Source organism: Diabrotica virgifera, chromosome 8 (genome assembly GCF_917563875.1).
Source record: "Diabrotica virgifera virgifera chromosome 8, PGI_DIABVI_V3a".
NCBI classification, from domain to species: Eukaryota; Metazoa; Arthropoda; class Insecta; order Coleoptera; family Chrysomelidae; genus Diabrotica; species Diabrotica virgifera.
In genome coordinates this window covers 186497639-186525542 of record NC_065450.1, presented here as the reverse complement: position 1 = coordinate 186525542, position 27904 = coordinate 186497639, and the positions used below count along the sequence as shown (strand labels likewise).

Below are 27904 nucleotides of genomic sequence, written 5' to 3'. Positions count from 1 at the left end.
TCTTGGAGAATATAACTTGTGGTGTTTGTCTTGTCTAAGATTTCATTCTGAAATATAGCAAATATTCCTGTTTCCAGTAAACACATTAAATTTTGGATAATGCTTTCTTAGTCTGATTATAACCTTTAATTAGTGCTTTTGCGGGATCACTTCTAGATGATCATCTAGTAGTATTTTTACTCTTTTAGGAACAATAATATTTCTGCCATGGTCAGCGTTGCTCTCGTTTAAGACGCAGCTTTTAAACATTCGATTTAACAAGTTCTATCTATGTATGTATATGCAGAGGAAGTGAAAAATACATATACATAGTTCATATAGTTCTTCTAAGAAGTCAAAGAATGCTATGGCAGCAGGATAACACAAATTGAGAGAGTGGGCTGCACACGAAATCCACAACGCCAAGATCACTCTAATTTTAGCCTGAACAAAATTGTATTGTCAACTCAACTGACGCGTTGTCGTAGGACTGTCCCCTGCAGTTTTTCAGAACGATATCATGTTCTTACAAAAATGTCATTAGAGAATTAAATATCTTCTGCTTTATGACCGTGATTTGGGAAAATATGAGAAACCTTTCAACAGGTGTGAAACCTTCCATGTAAGGAAATATCACAGTTAATTGATTGACAAAAATTATTCTATGTGAATATTGTGCTGATTTTTTTACGTTTGGGGCCTTTTGGGGGTCCCCAGAATGTGGGGCCCCGGGCAGCTGCCCAGCCTGCCCCCCCCCTTAAATCCGACCCTGGGCATCCTTCTGTTACACCAGATTTCAAATGACTAGCTTATTATTTATGTGATCTTGCTTTAGTGTCCAGTTTCAAGTCCATATTGTAGTATCGAGAACACGTGAAATCTCAGATCCCTTTCTCTCAGTTCTAATCTAAGGGTGTTCATTTTTACAAAGCATTCCTTGCTATTTCTATCCTGGCCTTGGAGGTAGAGCCCTATATCTTCGTAAAATGCCACAATTTTCCTTTTAAATGCCACTCGTCAAAAGATACATCATACATTCATTCAGTTCCTTGTTTCGTTTTCTTGCAATGCACATCGAATTGCTATCAATTTAACTATTTTGAATAAATCCATCATCCATCATAACATTCATTTGATCAAATACATCGCTAAGGTTTGTAAAATGCCGAAAAAATACCGTGCGAACAAGGCCTAAACTTTGTTCCTGGACTCTTTTCGAAGCTTCTTTAAGAAAACTCGAATCATTCGAGATGTGGTGTTAGAGACGCATTTTAAGACGTTAATGGGTGAAACGTGTGACTAATGTTGAAGTCCTATATAGAATGGGCAACGAATGTGACATTATTAACCCAATCAAAGAGCGCAAACTAGAATATCTTGGCCATGTTGTAAGGAATGAACATTAGATATAGCTTGTTGCAACTCATTCTTCAGGGGTGGTATTTGGAAAGAGAGAAACTTGAGAAAATGGTTCAATACATCTACAACCGGATTATTCCGAATAGCAGAGCAGCAAGCAAAGTTAGGATAGCCATGCTGATCGTTAACATCCGCAACGGATAGGCACCGTAAGAAAAAGAAGAAGAAGGCCTAAAACTTAAGATTTATATTTTTTCTGCCAATAATTGACACGTTATCATCTTAGCTGAAATAAAATTTTAGAAGTTCGTTCATTTTAAACTCCCTCCTAACGTCATTTACACATAAATACGCTTTTTAACCTCATACAAAAATTTTTTTTCGAGTTTCTAGCACATTGCTGTATGTTAATTAGCTGTTCTATTTAAATAACATTATCTTTCTTCTGAAAACTTTTTTCAATCTGCCGCATAATCATGTTTGACATGCAGTACGTGATTGCATTTATAATCAAATAAAAATCGAGTGAGAAACATGCATTTAGAACAAGTAGCCAGTCAATTAGATCAATTTCACTTGCGAATAATAAATAGCTGATGAATCTGATTTTTGTGCACGCAAATATTTGTTTTATATGAATAGTTACCATTAATTATCTTAATTTATGTATTTTTGTTTTCTAAGCAATATTAAACCAAGCGTTTTTTCAATAATAATGACCCCCCGGAGGGAGTTTAGTGGTCATCGTGATATCGTGTATTGTCTTTGGCCTTATATGGAAAGATAACAACATGATCATGAATAAAAAAATTTATCAAATCACCTTAAAGTTCTACTCTTGAGCAAAGTTTCCAGATGATCAAAATCTGAAAAAAGTAGATAGGTTACCAATCCTCAACCAAAGACTGTCACACAACAATATTCAATTGTTGACACACAACAATATTCCAAAATATCGTGTATTTATAAATAATAATATTTACATTGAATGTAGCGTTATTCCAAATGTTTGATAACAAAATCAATAAAAAATACATTGTTGTTTGGGATTCCGCAAAGGTATAGTAAAAGTATACTTGCCCACCTAATCTTATAGCCTCATTCTTATGCCTCTTCATAATCTGGATACTTACTTTGCTTGTTTTCTAATACTTCCTTTAAAGTTTGTGATGCTGAACATTTCTTCTCTGAGATACTGGAAGCTGTAGACTTGTAATATACTTGTGCTATAAAACTGAATTTCCTTGTATATAGTTATTTGACAACATAATAGTCAATTGGTAATGAAGTGAAATCTTTAACTATCCCCAAAATTAAAAGAAGAAGATTTAAAAGATTTTAATAACCAAACAAAAACCAAGTTGGTGGAGCATTAACAAAAATAAAAAAGATTATTAAAGCAAGTTCCTTTTATGTTAAAAATATATAATCGTGAATCAAAATTATGAATATTGAATCGAAGTTACAGAAGCTGTAGAATTGAAGTTTATTAAGTCTTGTACAGGGTTATTCACTATATTTTGACTCCCCTGTAAACTGCTTTATTTACAGAATTAGAAAAAAATGTAAAATACAAAAGTTATTCGATTTTTAAATTATGATTTTTTGACATATATTTCGTACTAGTGACGTCATCCATCTGGGCGTTATGACGTAATCGACTATTTTTTTAAATGAGAATAGGGGTCGTGTGCTAGCTCATTTGAAAGGTTATTCAATTTCCTAGTCAGCAATATAAACATTAACATGATTATTTACACAGGGTGTCCAAAAAAAATTTTTAAATTAAATTAATTAACACAAAAAGAAGAATGTATGTAATTTATTTAATTCAAAATACATTCTACTGCTGTCAGATAACAGACATAAATGTTTATTGAGCAAATAAACATTACTTTTCACTTAAATTTAATGATCAAGCTGCCACCCATCTGCCTATTGGCAGTTTGAATATTGAATTTAAGCCAAAAAGCAATGTTTATTTGTGTAATAAACTTTTATTTGTTTTTTTGACCGCAGTAGAAGATATTTTGAATTAACTAAATTACATACATTCTTCTTTTTGTGTCAATTAATTTAATTAAATTTTTTTGGACACCTTGTATAAATAATCATGTTGATGTTTATATTACTGAATAGAGAATTGAATAACCTTTTAAATGTGCTAGTACACGACCCCTATTCTCATTTAAAAAAAAATAGTCGATTACGTCATCACGCTCAGATGGATGACCTCACTAGTACGATATATAAATATGTCAAAAAATCATAATTCAAAAGTCGAACAACTTTTGTATTTTATATTGTTTTCTAATTATGTAAATAAAGCAGTTTACAGGGGGGTCAAAATATAGTGAATAACCCTGTACATGTATGTATGTATATCAACTATAAATTATATACATTGTAAATTCTTAGATGCGCCATATGTTATTTATCATCTTTCTAAAATCCATGTGCTGCATTGTCTAAATAAGGCTAAAAGAAAGCTCACAATTGATTATCCTTTAAAGAGAATGTATATAACATTCGCTATAATACCAAAATCGTAGACATTCTAATTTCAGTTATATTTATAATTCCTCGTTTACGGATATGTATCTAAAATAAAGTGATGAGTGCGCTAATAACCGTCAAAATAACGGAAAAGGCGGAAAACATAATACGTTGTGAAATAAAAAGAAAAGAAACTAGCTACATTTCACTTGCACCGGTTTTACTTTTACAATATTGTATGTTGTGTGGTACTATTAGTATTCAACAATATTAATCTTGGTCGAGTCGGTGTTATACATAAAGATCGAATTAAGTTTGCAAATGCACTTGTAAGACTTCATTAAAATTCCAAAAAAGTATCTTTCCTTATGTGGATTCAGGCCAGGTCGACGTATACAATAAACACAGCGGGTGTGGTACAAAAACAAACGTTTTTCTGCCTAATGCAGACAAAATCTAGGAATACATTTAGCAATAACGTCTTCCCAGAAGATATTAGCAAATATTTTGGTAAAGTCGCTGCAAATTTATCAATAACACGGGAAAACAGGGCCGGGTTTAAGGGGGGGCAGGCTGGGCAGCTGCCCGGGGCCCCCACATTTTGGGGGGCCCCACAAAGCCCCAAACATACGAGGTTCATTTAAACATATATTGGCAGGAGAGAACTCTACATCGACAATGTATCTCAAGTATAAAATGAAGGAGAATAGGAGAATATAATAAATTGTTCATGGTTATGTTTTTCACCTTCCACCGGGTGAGTGTATTGCTTCGTTTGTTAATTCTTATCTAGTGTTCGTACACATTTTAGCCACAGAGGAATGATTGGAAACATGCAGATAGTAGGCTTATTATGGATCACGAAATGCCTAATAAAGCACACGAAAGAATTGGGCGTATTGTATTGATACTGAAATAGCAAAACAGGCCGAAGCAATAAAGAATTATTGGAAAATACTCAAAGAATAATTTTAGTGTTATAAAGTTTATTTGTGAACGAGATTTAGCATTTTGCAGCGAAAATGAGTTGTTGAGTTCATCACTACAAAATGAAAATTATTTGGGAATACTCCAGTTATTAGCTGAATATGATCAATTTTTGAACCACCATATTAATAAATATTCAAATCCTGGAAACAGACATGTCAACTATCGTTCGTCAACCATATTATGTGAGGAAATTGTACACCCGATGGGTCAAAACGTATTAAATGAAATAGTTTCAAGGATTAAGAAGTCAAAATATTATTCAGTTCAAACCAATAGATTAACTGTGATATTTCGTTATATAGAAGGTTTCACTCCTGTTGAAAGGTTTACCATATTTTTGCCAAATCGTGGTCATAAAGCAGAAGATATATTTAATTCTCTAATGACATTTTTGCAAAAACATAATATCGATTTAAACAACTGCAAGAGACCGTCCTACGTTAATGCGTCAGTTATCAGTGGAAAATAAAATGGTGTTCAGGCTGAAATTATATAACAAAAAGGTACGTATCCATACGTGGGTGCTCCGTTCTCGGTGTAGCTGCTCAAATGGATACGGCATGCGCTCTCCTACATATAACCCTCACACCGGTTGAATCAAAGAGGGTGAACGCCGTGGGGCGAGCACCAACGTATCCACTATGTAGAGCTGCTACACCGAGCACGGAGCACCCACATATGGATATGTACCTTAATATCTTGGAGTTGTGGATTCCTTGTGTCGCCCACTCTCTAAATTTAGTTTCAAAAGCTGCAACTGCAACTTAGAAGAACTAACTATATGTATTTTTCACTTCTTCTACATATATCTATATACAGCTTGTTAACAGATTGTTTAAAAGCTGCGTCTTTAAGCGGCAACAACTCAGACCGTGGCAAAAATATTATTGTTCCTAAAAGAGCAATTACTACTATTGTAGATGATCATGGAGATGATGCCGCAAAATAACTAGTTAAAGGTTATAATCAGATTAAAGAAGCATTATCCAAAATTTCAGAAGACTATGAGCAACAATTTAAAACTCGTAGCATTGCAATTGTTTTGTACCTATAATCGAATGTGTTTACTGGAAACAGAGAGGATATTAGGGAGGACAAACAGCATAATAAGTCGTATTCTTCAAGATCCAAATATTGACATTAATTCAGGAGTGGCAGCACTTAGATCACTTAAATAAATTATACAGTCAAGACGTGACAATTTCGAAAGATATGAGAACATCAGGGAAGTTTAGAACTCAAAATTTTATCGCTATAATAGATCACTTCATTACCTCAGTCAGAGGCTGTCTACTCATTCCAATTTGGGATTTTTACATCATTTTGGAAAATTGGAAAATTTAACTCTCAATGAAATTGAAGCTCACTCACTTAAAGCTTGCCAACATTTATAGCAATCATTTAGATGAAAATTTGTGTCCATCTGGTACAGTTTGTAAGATTCTTCAATTCATTTAAAGAGGAAATCAGCTCATCAAATATAAGCAAATAACTTCAAATGTACCAACTGCTAAAAGAAAAGAATATGAATGATGCTTTTTCAAATGTTGAGGTGACACTTTGTTTATATTTAGTTCTGATGCTAACTAACTGCAGTGGATAGAGATCATTCTCAAAATTTAAGTTAATTAAAAATCGACTTCGGTCTACGATGGGCCAAGAGTGTTTGAATCATCTCTCTATAATAATGAGCATTGAACACGATGTTTTAAGATATCTAGACATGTCCGACATAATCAAGCAATTTTCAATTAAAATATCTCGACAAGTTCCCGGACTTTAACCATACATCTTACTATTATTTTTAATATTTTACCGTAGCAAGTTACAGCTCTTGTACTTTTTATTATTTAAAAATATATTTATAAAAGTAGATCAACATTTTTTTAATGGTAGGAGGTAGGGCCCCCACACCAATTCTGCCCAGGGGCCCCCACTGCCTTAAATCCGGCTCTGCGGGAAACCGCTTCCTTTGTATTTGTTTTCTAAAATTAGAAATTACTTATTTCGGTAAATATTTTTTATCGATATTTTATTTAAAAAATCATGTTAATACTATATCATAAAAATATGCACAAAACAAGCTCATCAGTGCTAAGATTAGGTACACTGGCCGACAAGCCTGAGATCCAGAAAACAGTGTATACTTTTCCAACGATTTTTGATGCGCTGAATATGAATCTGAGCTCCAAATTTCCGAATTGACTCTGTTCTCGGAGATATTTTTTTCCATTTTTGAGATTATGTAGACCCGTTAATTTTTTCTATTCTAAAATAATACGCACAACACCTTCAAGTATAAGTCTTCCTCTTTCAAATGCCATTAAGTTTGCTCGAACATCTTTTTTTTGGCTGCATTTTAAAGTTTTCTTTTTTGTTAAATTTCTTATATAGGTGCCTGAAAATCCTTTGAGAGGATACTATCACAGACGTGATACAATCGATGAGTTTTTTGATAAAGAAATACGAAAATTGTGTATAAAAATAATTAAGTTCCAGAGTACAGTCGAACTAGACAAACTAACCATCCACCCTAATCCTCCATACCCCTAAAAACTACCCATACCAAATCCCAAACGGGCTAACGCACCTAACCGAAAACAGCGAAGTAACTCACTTATTTTTCGTAAAATAATTTATACCTTACAACACACAAGCTGACCGACCTATCCACCTAACCCCTAACACACCTTACCCCTAAAAACTATCTCTAAAATACGACCCTTTACTAAACCAGAAACTAGGCTAACTCACTTAAACCTAATATCCCACACCCCAAGCCTATAATCCTCAAACTCATAAACCTGAAGCCTACATACAATTTTGAGCCTATAAACTTTATGTTTGCCCATCACAAGTTCTCAAACCCCATGCTCCCACAGCCGAAGTCCATTAACCTTAAGCATGCAATTTTAATACTATGGACTCCAATCTTTTATATCACAAGACCTCGAAACCCAAGCTTTTGCACCTTAAGCCCATAAATCTTAAGCCTGAAATTTTAAGCCTTTGAATAAGCTTACAATACATTGTAAGTCCGTACACAAAAAGGCAAAAATGCCAAATGTAAAAAATATCATTTTGGAGGTCAATTAGAACATTTCTTTTCTATCCCTATATAATTTGGTGACAAAAAATCTAATTAAATGTTTCTTTATTGCAGTTTTGTCCGTAAGCGCGAAAACAACACCCATCCACCATGGACGCGATCAAGAAGAAAATGCAAGCGATGAAGCTTGAAAAAGACAACGCATTAGACCGCGCAGCACACAATGAACAACTCGCCAAAGATGCCAACCTCCGCGCTGAAAAGGTATGTAATTTAATTATTTTATTATCTTATTTCGTATCCATTTACCAGTGTAGTAGTAGACTTAACAATTTAGTCAAAAATCAAACATTACCATCAAAACAAGCATTTTAGACCAGGGCATTTGGCACCAAATAAATCGATTTTTAAATACAGCAACTAAAATCTTTCAACTTTTGCAGTATGTTCAGGATGATGTCAAGAAAAAAGTCACAATAGAAAAATGGTCAGCAAGTCACATCAGCAAAAGTGCATAAACATGTCAAAATAAATATATTAAGGGTCAGATTTTGTTACTCGGGGGTTTTTGGGTAAATGAGACATGGGCAAAAATGGAATATAATATATTACAAGCCGCAAAGAAAAGCATAGGGGTCAGAAAAATTAACCTGAATGCAACAAAAATATCAAAGCCCTGGTTCAATACTGAAATAAGAGATCTAGCGTATAAGCAGAGGAAAGCATACCTACAATACTGCACTAACAAAACACCAAACAATTACCAACAATACAGAGACACAAGAAATTACATCAATTCTAAGACAAGAAATATAAAAAGGGAATATTGGACACGCTTTACCAAAGAAATGGAACACGATTTGTATGGGGCGCAAAGAAAAGTTTGGAAAATACTAAAAAATAGGAAAAACCCATTAACGAATATAGAAGTTTAAATAAAATAGAAGCAGAACAATGGACCGCCTATATAGAAGAACTATATAAGGAAGATACTATAATACTTGAAGAAGAGGAAGAAACAGGAAATGAAGACGAATCCAACAGGGACACAGAACTAGAAATCACAAAAGAAGAAATAAGGAATAACATACGTAAATTAAAAAACAGAAAAGCACCAAGACCCGATGGGATACCAAATGAACTCCTGAAATATGGAGGAGAAACCTTAATCGAAAACATAGAGATCCTCTTTCAAGAAACAATATGTAGCCAGCGTGTACCAGACCAGTGGAGGACGAGTACAACAATACCTATACACAAGAGAGGAAATAGCAAAGACCCTAGCAACTACCGTACAATCACCTTGCTGAGCACAACTCTTAAACTCTTAACAAAAATACTTGCTAATAAAATAAATGAAGAATACACAATTAGTGAGGAACAACAAGGTTTTCGGAAAAATAGGTCCACAATAGACGCCATATTCATAGCCAGACAAATTGCTGAGAAAGCACTGGAATATAATAAACCTGCATTTATGTGCTTTATAGATCTGACTAAGGCCTTCGATTGTGTAAGATTGGAAGATGTGCTAAGATTGCTAAAGGAGAAAAATCAGCCCAACAAGATGATAAGGATAATTAAAGACATTAATACGAAGAACAAAACCAGAATAAAAGTCGAGAATGAACTAACATCGGAAGTAGAAATCAACTCGGGAATCAGACAAGGGGATAGCTTGAGCCCATTGCTTTTTAATTTAGTCATGGACAAAATCATAGAAAACATAAAAGGTACTGGAAAAGGATATAAGATGGCGGAAAAACAAATAAAAATCCTCTGTTATGCTGACGACGCAATCTTAATCTCCGATAACGAGGAAACCTACAGCGAATGTCACAAACTTTCAATACAGTGGCGAAGAACTACAACATGAAAATATCAACAGCCAAGACAAAATCCCTGGTAGTGTCAAGGGAACCCATAAGATTCAAATTAGTAATTAACAACGAACTAATTGAACAAGTCTCGAGATTCCAATATCTGGGAATCGAAATATGTAGTTATGGAGATGTTAAAGAGAGCGTCCGAAAGCAAGCAAATAAAGCCAATTACGTGTCAGGGTATCTGAGGGATGTCATCTGGAGAAACAAAGATATGAGGCTGGAAGGGAAAGTACGCATATACAAATCATGTGTAAGACCGATCATGACGTACGCGATAGAAACAAGATGTGACACAGCAGAAACCAAGAGGATACTGAGAACATCAGAAATGAGAACGTTGAGGTCAATAACTGGGAAAACACTGAGAGACAGAATACCGAACGACAGAATAAGAGATCTCTGTAACATACAAGATATAGTACGGTGGGAAAGACAGAGACGACGAGAGTGGAATCAGCATGTGACGAGAATGGACAGCGAGAGAATAGCCCATATAGCCAGGGATTCGAAGCCAACAGGCAAGAAACCAATAGGAAGGCCCTTTAAAAGGTAGCGAGATAGCTGGCAGTCAACATCACAGCTACGAATACAAGCTCAAAATCGGTAAGGAACAGGCCAAGAGGCCTATTATAAGAAGAAGAAGAAGAAGAAGAAGAAGAAGAAGAAGAAGGGTTTTTGGGGTCGCTGAAGATGAATACGCCATCATAACTTAGCACCGGAGCCCCTGATGGTGCCCAGTTTCACTGCTAAGGCACGTCATCTGGAGTTTCGAGGGTTTTCGGCAATAAATTGATGCAAACAGATTATTCAGGGGTTTTTGAGGTTGCGAACAAGAATACGCTATCAGAACCGACCTCTCAGTGCATCTGGTGCCCAAAAATCCTCCAAACTACAAAGAATAACATCCCTTGGCAGTGATCTTGTGCATCAGGTGATCCAGGCGTCAGTTCTGATGGGGTATTCGTATTCAGAGACCCCAAAAACAGCCTTATAATATATTTGAATGAATTCATTCAGTACCGAAAACCTTCGAAACTCTAGAAGATAACGTTCCTTAGCAGTCACCGTGGGCACCAAGTTCTTCGAGAGTCGGTTTTGATATCGTATTCGTGTTCACCATCCTCCAAAAACCCCGTGTAATCTGTTTGCATCGATATAGTGCCGAAATCACTCGAAACTCCAGAAGATGATGTAACCATTAATACCAGGTGCACCAGGTCGTTCTAATGGCCTATTCGTTTCCAGCAACCCCAAAAATCTCCCAAGTAATCTGTTTGCATCAATTTAGTGCTGATAGTCCCCGAACCTCCAGATGACGTGCCTTAGCAATAACCATGGGCACCCATATAAAAATTTTTAGAGGGGCCAGACGTGAAGATGTTGCACATTACTTTTTGTATACATTGGATGACAATATATAGTTTAAAGCACCCGAAAGGCCAGGGGCACGGCCCCCTCTGCCCATGAGTATGAGCGCCTATGGCAATAACCCCTGGGCATCAGGTGCTTCGGGGGTCGGTTCTGATGGCGTAGTGATGTTCAGCGACCCCAGAAACCACCGAGTGACAAAATCTGACCGTATGCTTATCTTGACATGTTTTTGAAATTTTGGATGCATTTTTTTGAACTTTTGACATGTTTGTGCATTTTTGGATGCATTTTACGCACTTCAAAATTCTATTATGCATTTTCACCCATTTTTCTATTGTAGAATGTTTTCCTGGCGTCATTCTGTCTTTAGTGCTAAATGCCCTGGTATATTTTTATACGGTCATTTTTCTGACAATAATATTGATCTCGATCTTCTTTTTTATTTGGGTGACTTCCTGTATCTAAATATTAGCTGTGAAACCTTTATACTAAAGTATGTCCTTTCATTGATATCCAACAAGAATCTTATGCTGTTTATAAAATATAGCAAATTTCTTGCAGGGCGTTGAATGATTTCTTGTGGTTTGATACTTGTTTTCTAAGAATATAACCGCCTCGTCTCTAACCATCCCACATTTACAAAATCAAGTAAGGCAGTTTCTTCCTTCATTTCTCATTTCCTGAACCATGGTTCATTAACCTGGTTCTAGAGGTGTTTCCTCAGTTGACAATATCAAAGCTGTCTACGTCTGTAGGTGGTCTATATCTACTTCTTCTGTCTGCTCCTGGTCTCCACACTGTAATTTTTTGGGTCCACCATCCGTCCTTCATTCTGGCCACATGGCCCGCCCAATTCCATTTCAGCCATGCTAAACTAGCCATGTTTTATACCTAATCTAATTAAAAGCGTTTTCTTCTCTATATATTATTTTCATTCTCTCTGGTACCATAATCGTATATATTTTTATACGCTTCTAGTGCAGATTTTGATACTTCTACTTTTGTTTTCTTTGTATAATATAATTTTGAAACTTTTGACGATGCTGGATCTATCTTATCATCTTTTTACAGTGTTCTCTTCTTCTTTGTTTTTGAACATCGTGTCACTACCACCAGGTCTATTTAGTCCAGAAAGCCACTGCGCATCCGCTAGGAAAAATATTCTAATTCGGATTTTTTGCACAATCTTACTCCTTTTAACAAATTTGCATGTTGCCAGGACAAAAAAAAATTTTTAAACGTTTTTTTTTGTTTTTTTCCTAAAATTATTTTTTTTGCATGGAAAAAAGCTTTTTTATGTTTTTTGGATTATTCCAAACAGAAAAGGTTTTTAGTGACTTTTCTCTAAAAATGATAGTTTTTGACATATACGTGATTAAAAATTGAAAAATTGCGAAATCAGCCATTTTTAACCCTCAAAAACTATGTGAAAAACTGAAAATTTGAATGTTGCCAAGGTAGGTAGATATTCTTTAAACATCGGTTGATGAAATCCCGAAGAGTTTTTTGCAATACAATATTCAAAACTCCTTTGTTTTTAATTGCTAATCAAGCGTGCGCGACACTATTTTCCACCGACAGGATGGTGCAAATGAAAGGAATAAATTCGTTATTTCGTAAACCGGCGACTTTAAGGAAAAATCCTGAAACAGATCGATTTTTATTTTTAAGTTGTGGTATTGTGGTATATATGGTATACTAGTGACGTCATCCTTCTGGACGTGATGACGTAATCGATGATTTTTTTAAATGAGAATAGGGGTCGTGTGGTAGCTCATTTGAAAGGTTCTTCAATTCTCTATTCAGTAATGTAAACATTTACATAATTATTTATACAGGGTGTCCAAAAAATTTTTATTAAATTAAATTATTTGACAAAAAAAGAAGTAGAAGGGCACTTTGTATAAATAATTATGTAAGTGTTTACATTATTGAATAGAGAATTGAAGAACCTTTCAAATGAGCTACCACACGACCTCTGTTCTCATTTAAAAAATCATCGATTACGTCATCACGCCCAGACGGATGACGTCACTAGTATACTATATATGCCACAATATCATAACTTAAAAATAAAAATCGACCTGTTTCGGGATTTTTCCTTAAAGTCGCTGGTTTACGAAATAAATTTATTCCTTTCATTTGTACCATACTGTCAGTGGAAAATAGTGTCGCGCACGCTTGATTAGCAATTAAAAAACAAAGGAGTTTTGAATATTGTATTGCAAAAAACTCTTCGGGATTTCATCAACCGATGTTTAAAGAATATCTACCTACCTTAACAACATTCAAATTTTCAGTTTTTCACATAGTTTTTGAGGGTTAAAAATGGCCGATTTCGCAATTTTTCAATTTTTAATCGCTTATATGCCAAAAACTATCATTTTTAGAGAAAAGTCACTAAAGACCTTTTCTGTTTGGAATGATCCAAAAAACCTAAAAAAAACTTTTTTCCATGCAAAAAAAAATAATTTTAGGAAAAAAAAAACGTTTAAAAAATTTTTGACCACCTTTTGGTCCTGACAACATGCAAATTTGTTAAAAGGAGTCCTTTTTGAGTAAAATTGTGCAAACAATCCGAATCAGAATATTTTTCCTAGCGGATGTGCAGTGGCTTTTTGGACTATTTTTTTTAATATTACATGCCAAATAAATTCACAAGAATAGTTGAAAAATAAATTTTACGTAATATGGACCATAATGTATTAATGGATTTATTTGATATTTTATAGGCTGAAGAAGAAGCCCGCTCCCTACAAAAGAAGATCCAAGCCATTGAAAACGATCTTGACCAAACTCAGGAACAACTCACACAAGTCAATGGCAAACTTGAAGAAAAAGAAAAGGCCCTCCAAAACGTAAGTAATTTCAACATATACCACTCTTAAAATAATAGGTAATTCTAATTTGTAGAGCCTAAGTTCAATTGAGTATAAGTATTTTTACTCATATCGAATAAAGTTTATTAGAATATAATAGAATAGAAACATGTTTTATTGTCAAAGGTAATACCACGAGTCCTCTAAATTTTATCGAAAAATTTTTTTTTTCACGAAAACTTCTTTATTTGGTAAAATTACGAAAACAAACCGAATGATAAAATCACGAGTCCGAAGGACGAGTGATAAAAAAAAACCGAATGATAAAATCACGAGTCCGAAGGACGAGTGATTTTATCCATTTCGGTTTGTTTGAGTGATTTTACCCTAAATAAAGAAGTTTAAGTATGAAAACGAAAAAATTTATCAAGCAAAATTTAGAAGACGAGTGGTATTTGAAAAGATTATTTTGTGAACCAATATGTATTATTAGTAAATACGGGCATCTGTGAAATATTTTTAAGACAACTAGGATCAAAGTATTTTATATTTTAAATTTAGGGTACCTTAAGTTTTATCAGGGAAGAAACTGTTTTATCAAGGAAGAGGCTGTTTTATCAGTATTACACTCAATGATTGGCTAGAACAACGCGTGGTGATTGGCTGAAAAAGCAAAAACGTCAGAATTTGACAGGTGAAAAAAATAATCGTAGAAAATTGTACAATTTTATAGATAAAACTCTAGAAATAATTAAAACGATCGAAAATTTGAAAATATCTACCAGAATAACACAATAATAGTAAAAGTAAAAGATGAATGAACTAACTGGCCCAATTGAAGCTGTAAATGGGATAAGACAGGGATTCCCAGAGTAAAGTCCGCAATTTCGTCCCCAAAAAACCATAAAGCCCCAGGCGGCATACAAACGGAACCACTAAAAAAAGGGGGGGAAAAACTACATCTTGAGATATATCATCTTATAAGAGAAGTCTGGGAAAGAGAAGAAATACCGAAACACTGGCATGAAAGCCATATAATACCTATTCACAAGAAGGGAGACCAGGGCCGTCGCTAAAGTGTTGGCCGCCCGTGCGCAACTTAATATTTGCCGCCCCCCTTTTAACACTTTAGTTGTTTCAACATAGGTACTAGTATTTAAAGAAATGTACAGGAGATACATTGCAACCGTAACGCGTATATAAATAAAAATTGCTCTGATCTCAACGTTACTTTTAGACCTGGATCCCGCGTACCAAAAAAAAGTGGATTAATAGCAAGCTGAAAATTTGTTAATAGCTTAACGGTGTCTAGTCTGACAAACTTTGATGTATGGGAACTCTGAAACAGGGGAAGTTTTAATTGTGGAACAGGTTAAAATATGGAACGTCAGACTACGAAAACGTTCGACAATACGTCGGACATAACTTCCAATTGATTTGTTACCATTTCATTAAACTCTCATGCAAAAATCAGACTGGTGTTTATCACCAACTGGGAATTTTAATGAGTGGAACCCCAAGAATGTGTCAAATGACAGGAATCATGTTGGCTAGTAATAGCAGTCTGATTTTTGCATGAGAGTTTAATGAAAGGATAACAAATCAATTGGATGTTCTGTCCGACAAAATACATGGGACGTTTTCCTAATCTAACGTTCCAAATTGTTAAACTGTTCCTCAATTAAAACTTCCCCTGTTCCAGTGTTCCCGTACATCAAAGTTTATCCGACTAGACACCGTTAAGCTATTAACAAATTTTTAGCTTGCTATTAATCAACCTTTTTTTGGTACGCGGGATCCAGGCGTGTGCAAAAGAAACGGGAACACTACTATATATTACAAACAAAATCGTTTATGAAAAGCGTGCCTAAAATCATCAAATTCTCAACTTGACTAAACTATAACCCATCTATAACCATACATAAGCATAAAGGAACAATATTATAACAGAGCAACCATCGAGTAATAAAAAATACTTTTTTATTACTCAATGAGAGCAACTTAACAAGCACTTATCTAAATTCTCGGAAAGTATCCTATTGTCGTATCGTACTCTCTTAACAAATCATAAATGTTCAGAATTTGAAAAAATCGCATATGGACCCGTAGGCCATATAGGCGATAATTTACGGCGCCGTAAGAGGTGTAAACCCCTTGGTTCACTAACTCCTCCACCAATTGTAGATGAAATAGGAGTTAGTCAACCAATGCCTCGTCAGGTTTACTGCTCTTACGGCACCGTAAATTATCGCCCGTGTGGCCTTAGCCTTAGCCACAGTCAGTTCGAAAGTTGCCAGTCACTTTGAATTAAAAAGCATTCCTGAACTACTTTATGACTACAAGTGCAAAAGGGCAGTTCATATAATAAATAACATTTTCTGGCATTTTTGTTTAAATTGTTTGAAATATTACGAGTTTATAGAAATATCTGAATCATTACTATGTATTTAATTTTTTGAATTTATTTTTGTTTTAAAAAAAAATATTGTCATCAGTGGCCTGCTTTTGGCTGCCCCTATAATCGGCCGCCTGTGTGCGATCCACACTTTGCACACATGGTAGCGGCGGCCCTGAGGGAGACAAACAATTATGCCGAAACTATAGAGGAATATTGTTAATCAATACAACATACAAAATTATATCCATAATACTATTTAAAAGACTAACTCCATACGCAGAGGAAATAATAGGCGACTACCAAAGCGGATTCCTACCGAGAAGGTCGACCATAGACCAGATCTTCGTCCTACGCCAGGTGTTGGAAAAACTGGGAATTCAACCGCGATGTACACAAAATCTTCGTAGACTTTAAACAAGCTTACGATTCTGTTAGCATAGAAGCATTGTGGGAGACTATGGTAGAAATGGGAATACCTGGAAAGCTGGTACGATTAGCACTGGTGAGCACGGAGAACGCTTCTGCACGAATCAGAATTGGCACCACCACGTCGGAGGAATTCCTCACTGACACCGGGCTTAGACAAGGAGATCCTCTCGCCCCCTGCTGCTTAACTTCGCACTGGAACATGCAGTAAGGAAAGCTCAGCCACAACTAACAAACAACTAACAAAAATACCATTGGCGTTTGCGGATGACGTGGACACAATTGCACAATCCATCAGAGATGCAAAAGAAGTTTTCACCCTATTCGAGAACGTAGCCAAGGAAGTTGGTCTTAAGGTCAACGAGGTCAATACCAAGTACATGGTGGTTACAAAGAACCTAAGACCAAGGGTTAGACAAATGTAACAATTAATGAATACAACTTTGAAGTCGTCAAAGAATTTAAGTATCTGGGAGTGATCATAACATCTGAAAATAAATACGAAAAGTACGTGACAGCCAGGATCATTGCAGGAAACAGGACATATTTACTCATTAATGGCCCTAGTTAAATCAAAAATACTCTCAAGACCAGCAAATATAAGAGTATATAAGATAATAATTCGTCCCACAATAACGTATGGAAGCGAAACATGGACTCTGACCCAGCGGGAAACGACAAAATTACTAGTACTTGAAAGAATAATACAGCGGACTATCCATGGGCCTTGCAGAGAAGAGACAACTCCAACTCAAGATGAACTCCAGACAATATATGGAGATGAAAACATAGTACGCTAGATTAAAGCAAACCGAATACGATGGGCGGGTCACGTACTAAGATCGAGTGACGAAAGACTTCTGAACGCCACATACTGGGAAAGGCCCGATGGCAAAAGGTCAGTTGGTCGCCCAAGAACGAGATGGAAGGACCCAGTGGCCAGTGATCTATCCAAAATGGGAATACAGCAATGGGAAATAGCTGCTCAGGACCGACAATAATGGAGGGAAATAGTAAACGCGGCCAAGACTCACATAGAGTTGTAGAGCCAAATGATGATGATGATGATTCCCTGAGTCCTCTATTGTTCAACCGGATCATGGATGAAATAATAAAAAAAGTAAGAATTAAAAAAGAATACCAAGTGGGAGAAAAACTACTTAAAATAATCTGCTATGCAGACCATGCAATACTAGTCTCTCAAAGTGAAGATGATTTACAACGTATGCTGCACCAATTTAATATAACCGACAAAAATTTATTATAAACCGACATTATATTATAATAGCAACCATAGTATCATGCATCACACCATAGTATCATGCATCACACTATCTAGCTAAGGAAAGCTCAAACAAAGTGGAAGAGCAAGTGAATAGAGCAAACAGAGCCGCAGGTTTCCTCAATGAAACAATATGGAGAAATAAAAATATCGGAAAAGAAATGAAGGGCAGAATTTACAAAACAGTCATCAGACCTTAAATGACACACGCGACAGAAACACAACCTGATATAGAGAGGACAAAAAGAATGCTAGAAACAGCAGAGATGAAAACGCTTCGAAAAATCGATAGTAAGACACCCTAGGACTTTTCAACGCTTATCATTTGTTTCGAGCTTCTGTCATATGTCGTATAATCCGTGTATAATATTAATATACGACATATGACAGACGCTCGAAACAAATGAGAAGCGTTGAAAAGTCCTATTGTACAAAGTTAGAAGTACAGATATAAGATACAGAGAAAATAAAAGAAGAAGAGAAGAAGAAATTTTAGCATGTGTGACCCATAGAGGTATATACTAACATAGAGTGAGCCCACCCTCCGCGCGTCCTGACGACAAGATCTCATGGACTGGATTGCGGTATCTCTTTCTAGCACATTATATCGAGAAACTAAGATTGCATTAAGTGTGAGCCTAGGCACGGAAGGAGAGGACAACTGTCACAGCTTTACTACGCGTAAGAGTGAAACAGCACCAATTCAAATAAAAAAGATGGTGTCGTCACTTCGCTCTGAATGACACTCTGTCTATGATAATATATAAGTCTATGGTGTGACCATGTGTGACGTTATTTTTCTTATTGTGGAGTGCGGTTCATCTGAAAGTTGTAACGTTAAACAACGTTTTATTGCCTCCTATTGTGAAAATTGTATTTTGTTTATTTTCTTTAATGAGAACTTTTTTAAATATCAATACATATACACACAATAAAATTTGTCAGGTGACAGATGTAAATAGCTGACATTGACAATTAAGATTACAGCACGATCAGTAGGGCATTCCAACAATAAGTTATTATCTGAGAGACAAAAACAATGGTTAAATGCTATAAAACGTCCTATAAACATGCTAAATAACTAACTATATCCATGTTATTTACGCTTGAAAAACGTCTAAAGCATAGGTTAACTCAGACCCCTAGGTGCCTACTAGCAACATTTGTATTGTCTACCAACAACTTTATATGCACTCATGTTTATTTGTTCACAGCTTAAAACTAAATAAAGTCGTTCAAGTAGGTAGTTCTACAACTGAAACTACACAAAATCTACAACAAAATGTTCGGAAATACAACTAAAAACTGTTAACGGTAAAAAACTTATGAAACATGTGGTGCAAATTAATATAAACAAACACAATCTTTGACAGTTTGCCTCCCAAGTCCCAAACGTCAAAGTCTTGGAGTTCCCTCTTAATTTGGCTGAAATATGACATTTAATAAGTCGCAAGCAACGCACGCAACGCAAAACATAAAACTAATTATAAAATATCCAAAAATAACCGGCAAAATCAATCAACTATTGTATTTTCATGAAAACCAACTATTTAAAATTTGCCTAGTGGAGGCTTCAATGCTTATGAGCTATTTATATTAAGTGATATTAGAGCAAAGGAATTCACATCCATGTTATATATTATATGTTATGCACATAATACATCACTTTCTAAAATTTGGCTGAAGCGCAGAAGCTACAAAGTTCTTTCATCGCTGAAAAGTATAAAAAGTTATTTTTGTTGTTAAACGCCCCCCATTTTTAAGGTAGTCTACTATATTGGATTTATGAACTATTTTCAAAGTACTTTGCTGAACTGTAATAACGACATACATCAAACATAAGGTATTACTATGTTTTAGTATCTGCTTAGAAAAGTAAACTGAAAGAAACGAACGACGAAAATCCATTACGCATATTTTGAGAGGATCTAAAAATACACCAAGAACTCGATCTCGCGCCAAATAAGGACGGATGAATAATGATCTATATTTCTACTACCCGTGACGTTGAAAACACAAAATCGAGATCTGTTACTTGTTCATTTTATCAGGAAATATGTATTTCTTTCTTCATTGAATACTTCATATAGATTAAAACTTATCAAAATCATTATGTGCGCATTATGTGTTGCCTACCTCATAGGAAAGAAGTATTCTGATTGTTTGCCAAGGATACGTCACAAGTTTTTAATGCATGCCAGACAAACCGACATACTTAACGCAGTAGGCGCGTCTTTTCCAATGCTTTATTAATAAATAAACGATATGTGTAACTGATAAACGAGTTCGTGAAAATTGCAAAATATTATAATGAGTTACATTATTATTGGATAAAACATGGTCTCCCAGTTGACAAACGTGTCGAGTTGTCGAGCGCTGTGTCGTTTTTAGTTTCTCAATATTCCACGCGACGCAAGCGCCAGTGAGTCCAATATGGCGGAAATGAATAGCACGCGATAAGTGACATCTCTAAAAAAAATGTCAACAACCAGGGCGGCGGGCAGTGCGAAAAAAAGGGGGCATCAACATCACCCTAGAAACGAAGGTACCAGGAAAAGGTTAGCCCTAGAATTAACACCTGACAAACCCTTAAGCGAATACAGCGTAAATAATGTAGTGACAGCGCAAAAGTCGACAATAATAAATAAAAACACTGTGATAAAAGATAGTGCCTTCCCTGAAAATAGTTCGAAAAACGTAATAGCCAGTCAATCACAAAGTCCCACAGAAAGTACCATCAACAAATGTGATATAGAAGTGATAGATTTAACAAATTGTGATGATGATGATGTTAAAGTTATTAGTATAAAGGAACCAAGTCCTACCAAAACAGATAGTTACGAAAGTTGTAGTAAAAGTTTGAAAGATGATCGTAATAGTAAAATTCGAAAGCTTAAAAAGTCTAGGTCTAGTAAAAATGAAACCCAAAGTGAAACTAAAGAAAAACAAGATATGTCTCTTGTTCAAAGACCAGAAGCAGAAGGTTCCAGTCAGAGTGACATAGAAAACGAACAAGGTCCTGTTGATCCAGAAATCGAAGAGTTGTCCAAGCTCCGCTGTACGTCAGAAATGACTGAAGTGGTAGCTGAAAGGGAAAAACGCAGAAGGAGGTGTGCTGATTATCCAGGTCTAGCATTTGCCAGTTCCATATTTAGTTCGGATACCTTAATGAAGTTTTCCATTATCAAAAATGAGCTGCATAATATTATGAATACACAATTAAAGAGGGTAGGTAAACAATAATTTGGTTTTCCGAAACCAACTTTTAACATAAGCCAATAACATTTCCAATTCATACATTTTTTTGAGGTACAAATATCTGTAGTAACATCTTTTTAGAACCAGTGATCATTGGTATGACATTACAATTAACATGCATGATCTGGGAGATAACAAGAACACAATTTAGTTTGTCTCACAACAGGTTATTTTTAGATTTTAAATAAACATACAAACTCAGATAGACATACGTTTTTTGTAAACAGATTTGAATATAATAGACTGTAGGTACAATTTTTTACAGGGTCAGACTGAGTACATGTTTCACTAATTGAAATACTTAATTACAGAAATGAATAAGCCAATATTTAATTTAAATATAATGGACCATTTTGTTTTACGGTTATGACAAAACGTTTGGCATTTATTTTAGATATTTTTATCTACGTACAAAATTTTGCAATTATAATCAATTTATTTTAATAAACAATATTCATCTTAAACAATCCCCAGATTTATACTAATTTGCCAATTAATCTTGTCCGATATCAGTTTGTTTTAATAAGCAGACACTGTTATAGTTTTGATTTTAATTAACTTAATAAACTTTTGTTGATTATTATAAACTTGAACTTGTCCTCTACAAGTAGGAACTCAAATGTTTTGTGAAATGGTAGCCAGAGAATACAGGAACATTATACAGTAGACTCTCTCAGTAGATTAAGAATCTTGAGGCCCCTAGGCAACCCAAGTTGTGAGGTCCCTTAAGGGGTCATATACGTTTCTCGAGCTTAAAAAGTAGTCTAAATGTAATGATAAATTGTACGAAAACTATTGGGCTAATTGATTTCATTTTTTTTAATTTTAAAGGTGGACTCTTAGGCAAGCCGCACACCAAAGAAACATGAAACGAAAAACATGTTTCATGAAAAGAAAACACTGCTAAACAAATCTCAAACTCTGCCTACCAATGAAACGAGTGTGATTCATGCTCATGACACATTTTTATTTTCGGAGAGTTTCATAAATGGCCGGACGTATATTTGTTTAGCAGTGGTTTATTTCCATGAAACGTAATTTACGTTTCATGTTTCTTTGATGTGCGGCCTGGCTTAAGGAGCATAAAACATATGTTAAAAGTTAAAAAAATAATTAAGAACATGGCGGCCGCGTCCAGTGGCGTAGAACGTGTTTTTTTTCAGGTCAAACGGTGGGCATGATTCAGCTCGTAATATTTATTTGAAACAAAAATTGTTTATTTGTTATCATTTTTTAGAGTCATAGTTCTCGTGTGACGAGAGGAATTTAAGAAAAAAAATTAATTACGGAAACGGTCGAAATTTAAAAAAAAAAGTCGTAATTTTCACCAAAAGAATTATCTATTTTTTTATTGCTATTCGAAAATGGTTAAATTTAATCAAAAAAGCTCTCGTCGCACGATAGTGAATCTAATTTAGAATATGTGTGCCAAAAATGAAGTTAATTGGACGAACGGTTAAGCAGTTATCATGCCCACCGTTATGAAAAATGCTATTTCGAGAAAAACGTGTTTAAAGTTTTGCAAGACCTGCGGAGCGACCCGACTAGTTCCGTTTAAAGCAGCTGTAACTTCGTCAATAATTCGAATATCGAACTCGTTCTGGTCTTAAAATGTTTTCTAAGAGATGTACCTTTTAAAATAAAAAAAAAAAATAAAATCGATTTTTTCAAGCCGAGAAACGTATATGACCCCTTAAGAAACCACCACTTTCTCAGTTTTTAATAATTTTCATTTTTGAAAATGTCTGTTTTCCTGTTGCAAAATAACCCAAAATGACTGTGAAGCAGGAATAAATTGTTTTCCCTGCAATCTTGAATCTGGGCTATAAAATATTTGAACTCCTCTAGTTCATCTTTAAGTTCAGATTCAATATCATCACGACAGTTTTCATGTAGTATCACTCAATTTTGGAAAAACACACAAAAGACCAAATACTGAGTTAACTGACCCGTACACTGTAAAATCAGTAATTAGCTTATCAAACATTGGTCGACACATTTCAACCTTTAGCTTATGTCCACCATGTAGAAAAGCTTCATGGAATTGGCATCATCAAAATGAAATTTTCTTGCTCGCTTTCGTGTACTCCCATCAGAATATTCAGAGTATTTTAGATCATGGGCCTTCTGCTCGTAGTAAGCAAAATTATCTCTTTGGGATGTTAAGAACTCCAAAAGTGAATTTAGAAGGTGAACTGCAGTTTGAATTTTAGTCTCTTCTCTCTGTAATGATTTACTGACAGCGTTTTGTAAGTGTTTCTCTCTGTAATTTCCAAAGAGTTCGACCATGAAGGTGCTGCCTGTTGATGAGTGTTTTCACACATGATCGGTGAGTTTGACTTTTTCATGTGACTTCATTCTATGAGAAGCATTTTTCCAATCCGAATATCCTGTTGTGAAGCTTGTCTCATGTTCGCCAAAAAGAATACATGGAAAGCCGTAAAGATTTCCATTTGGGGGAGAATATGTTAGCCAATATCTTTTAATTTTTGTTCTACTGATAAGTTTTCGGAAAACCATAGATTGTGTAAAAAATCTTGTAATACCTTCAAAGTTTCCATACTTCTTCTGTTATTGTTTTCCTTAATTTTATGTCGTTTCCGAATTTAGGACCCAATGTAGCTTTAACTTCAATTTCTAACTTAGTTTCATTTTCTGGTTCTTTAACTCGTTGAACTGGAATAGAACTGTCATTACATGTTTTTTCATCTTCAGTGGCGGAAGCTATGTTTCCCTCAGTTATTTCTATTTCATCACGTGCATTTTCATTGGTTGCAGCTTCACTAGCTATGGATTTCGGTGTGAAACTGAGTTTAAATAAGTTTTGGTTCTGTTTTAGATATTTCTTAAGGATATTTTCTCTCCACTGCTTTTTCTTGCGCTTTTCTGCTCCACTCTCGAATCTTTTTTTTTTATTTTCATCTGTAGTTCTGTTCCTTCTACCAAAGGGCATTCATTAGCGATTTATTCTTACAACATAGACTTTCTATGAGAACAAAAGTATGCATTGTAATGTAGTTTTATACATCCACCATGACTTTTATGGTATTGCAAGATATTTGAATTTTTCAACATAATATGATTTATAGTTTTTATTTAATTATAATTATTCTTTTTTCGTTTTGGGCCCTGCGAGGGGGCCATTGCTTTGGGGCAGAAGCCCCTAGGCAACTGCCTAGTTTGCCTAATGGTTAATCCGGCACTGGACTCCCTCTATAACGAGCACTGAAATGTCAGACTAATTACCTCGTTATAAGCGGATCTCGTTATATCAGACAACAATAATATTGAAATGTTTTGATGCCTCTTACGTAGTTCATTAGGTGTTGATGGTCGACCTGAACAATGAAACTTCGTACCATCGTAAATTGTAACTTTCCTACAATATGTATTCAATATCGGTCAATAGATAAACAGAAAGAAGTTTATTGTAGGCGGTGTTTATTACACCACTGGCCTCGATAATAACACATATGTTGGGGATTTCTATATACAAGCAGTTGGGGTATTATTTGTAGCCATTACTTCGCTAAAAACAGGTAAAAAACATTTTTGGCTGATTGCACAACCTGCTTCCATCTTTAACAGTTGTCCATGATTGAGTCAGTGAGTCTTAAATCTTAACACCTTGGCTGCATCTAGAGATATTTATATGTAGTGAACTTCTGTCGACGCAGCCAACTGTTAGTGTAATATGAGGTCTTCTTCTTAACTCAGGCGACTTCTCGTACTTGGTCCTAAGGCCTTAGTACCATACCAGTACGAGGTCTATTTGTCTCGTAACACAGCCAAGGTAAATCCGATCATGTTATCTCTCTATAGCATTCGTGGACATTTTAAGGGCCTTCTCTATAAGCCAAAAAATTGTTTATAACTTTAAAACAGTGCTGAGGCCGCTTAAATAATTCGATTTTAATTCTGTAAAGTGTATTAGATAGGTAGAGTGCCTCTTGATATGTAAAAAAAATATCAAATTTCTAAATGGTCTACTTTTTGTTCAGAAAGTTTTTAAAAAATTTGAACTTTTTTAAAAAAAATTAGATTGCAAAATTATTATGCAAAATCTATTATGTCGATTTTAATGAAATTTGGTGGACGGATTAAGTATGTTGTAAGAATTTTCTAAGCAAATTACGAAGGTTCTAAGTGCAACCAAAGTGTTGAAAAACATTGAATAAAAACAGGCTTATTTTGCCCCCTTATTTTGTATTTATTGCTATTTTGCAGAAAGGGTAATAATTTAAGACATTTTAAACCAGTCATATATCATACAAAATTAAATTATCTTTATTTTATTTCTGTACGACTTTGTTCCAAAATGAATCGTTTTAAAGTTATAAGCAATGAAAGTAGAAAAAAATCGATGTTTTTCGAAATGTTTAAATATTTTAATTTTTTTATTAATGTTCCGGGCATATTTGAGAAGGAGCATAAGTCAATTATAATTACTGAAGTTGTCACCTAATTTTATTTGCAAAAATCCGAATGCCACCTCTCACATCCACCTCAAAACAGATCCGCCCTGGTCTATTTTACTGCTGTGGTGTTCTTGTCGAAAACCTATGAAGAGCTTATGGATAGTTCTATTGAATTCCCATCCTTTTTCAAGCAGCGGCATTAAAGTAAAAATCAGATCTATTGTTGATCTTGATCTATTTTTTCTGAATCTGGCTTGGTAATCCCCTGTGAAAGTTTCTACAAAAGTTGTCAGCCTACTTAATAAGATGTTCGATAACATCACTGTATGTACTGATGTACACTGTATTAAGTAGGGATATGCCTCTATAATTAGAGCACTTGGTTTTGTCTCCCTTTTTATGGATGGGATTATTTTCTTGGTATTTTCTTTTTGTTCCATTTAGGTGTTTTAACTTTTGACGTTGGCAGTTATAAAATGACATTATATAAGAATGGTTCCAAAAAACAATAAAAAATGGAAAAATCTATTGAGTGCAGATTTTTTATAGAAAGATAATAACATAAAACCTTCTCTCAAGCTGCTATGGATTAAGAGATTCTATACTACCTATACATAGTGCAAAATATGAAAATAGTAGCAAGAAAAGTAGAATGCAACGTATCTCAGAGGTCTCGATACCATAGTTCTCCCATATAAGTAATAGACATTGGTACACTTTTTATATTTTGCTCTAATAAATATTGTTGCAAAAATGGATTAGGTATGTTTTATTTGCAATTGTATAAAATTACTTAGATAGTCTATAGACTACATAAAATAAACTGGAATCACATTTTTTTCTGAAATACTTAAAAAACTAATGAATAGCTGAGTACACTACTGGCTTGTAGAAAAATTAATTGGTAAAAGTTCCTATTTACTTATTCAACTAGTCTAATATTTATTAATTATGAATTCAGTATTATTCTCATGTCAGACAGAGTGGGAAAGCAGTTACTTAAATTTATGCACCTACTCAAAATGATAATGGAGTTTTTATTTCAGCAAATAGCCTAGTTTTTGTTGAGTATTTTTTGTTTGCATGAATTTTTAATTTGCTGATTGTTTAGGTAAAATAATGTATGAAATGCTGACCTAACTGGATATTATTATTTGCAATAGAAAAAATAATAATAGAATGTTCAATAAAACTAACAAAATACTGTAAAAGAATATAATAAGGTCAATTCTTGTATATAATTAAGACAGCAAGTATCGTCATCATTCTCTTTGTGCTTATTGCTATGCGGGGTCAGCTTCCCTAATTACATTTCTCCATAGGTTTCTATCTCAGGTTATACCCACCCCCTTTAATCCCCTCTAACCACATGTCCTGCCTAAGTATCTCCTTCCAGGTCTTCCTCTTCTACTCCTTCCAGGATCCCACAGATTTATTTAAAACTATTTCTTTTTACAATAATTTCTCCATCCAAAGATATCATTTTTATATAAGATATATAATACTCTGTTTTTGTTGTACTCTTGTCTCCCCCCACACCTGTCCTAACACTAGTTGTTACTTCCTCATACATGTCTCTCGTCACAATCTTTACATATTGACCGGGGACTCCTTTCTTATTGAGTGCTCACCACAGAATCTCTCGCTGAACTCTATCATGTGTTTTCTCAATATCAATGAATACCATATTAACATTTGTTTCATCACTCCTGTATTTTTCCATCAACTGCTTTATAATGAAAACTGCATCTGTTGTTGACCTGACTTGCATACAACCGAACTGATTATCATGTATTTCAGTTTCTTCACATCTGCTATTATCAATAATTATTACTCTCTCCCATATTTTCATGGTGTGACCAAGTAGTTTTATTTCCCTGTAATTTGTACTTGTTTCTCCCTTGTTTTTTGTATACAGGTACTAATATCTTTTACTTCTTTAGTTGTCTGGCATTTGTCCAACTTCCATAATTCTATGAAATAAATATGTTAGCCAACTAGTTTCTGTCTCTCTTAATGCTCTCCCCACTTCCTGCTTTTCCTTTCCCTATTTTTTGGAGTGCTTGAACCACTTCCTCTTTTGTCTTTTGTTATTTTAGTGTCCAGTGCTGTTACTGTCTCTGGTACCTCAACTGGTTTTCCACCAAATTCTTCATAATTTAATAAACTTCTA

General features: G+C 34.7%; 1 protein-coding gene across 21 annotated transcripts in view; it reads left to right on the top strand.

Moving 5' to 3' along the window:
* LOC126889414 (tropomyosin-2) overlaps nt 1-27904 on the top strand; it is a 174604-nt gene that overhangs the window by 34364 nt on the left and 112336 nt on the right. For 14 of the 21 annotated variants that reach the window (XM_050657686.1, XM_050657685.1, XM_050657683.1 and 11 more), the window contains exon 1: nt 20263-21283. In XM_050657686.1, the coding sequence (XP_050513643.1) occupies nt 20534-21283 (750 nt within the window). In that variant the 5' untranslated portion in view covers nt 20263-20533. Of the gene's footprint in view, nt 1-7987; nt 8138-13862; nt 13989-20262; nt 21284-27904 lie in introns of those variants that run through there. The other 7 variants (XM_050657698.1, XM_050657696.1, XM_050657695.1 and 4 more) reach the window with 1 other exon arrangement.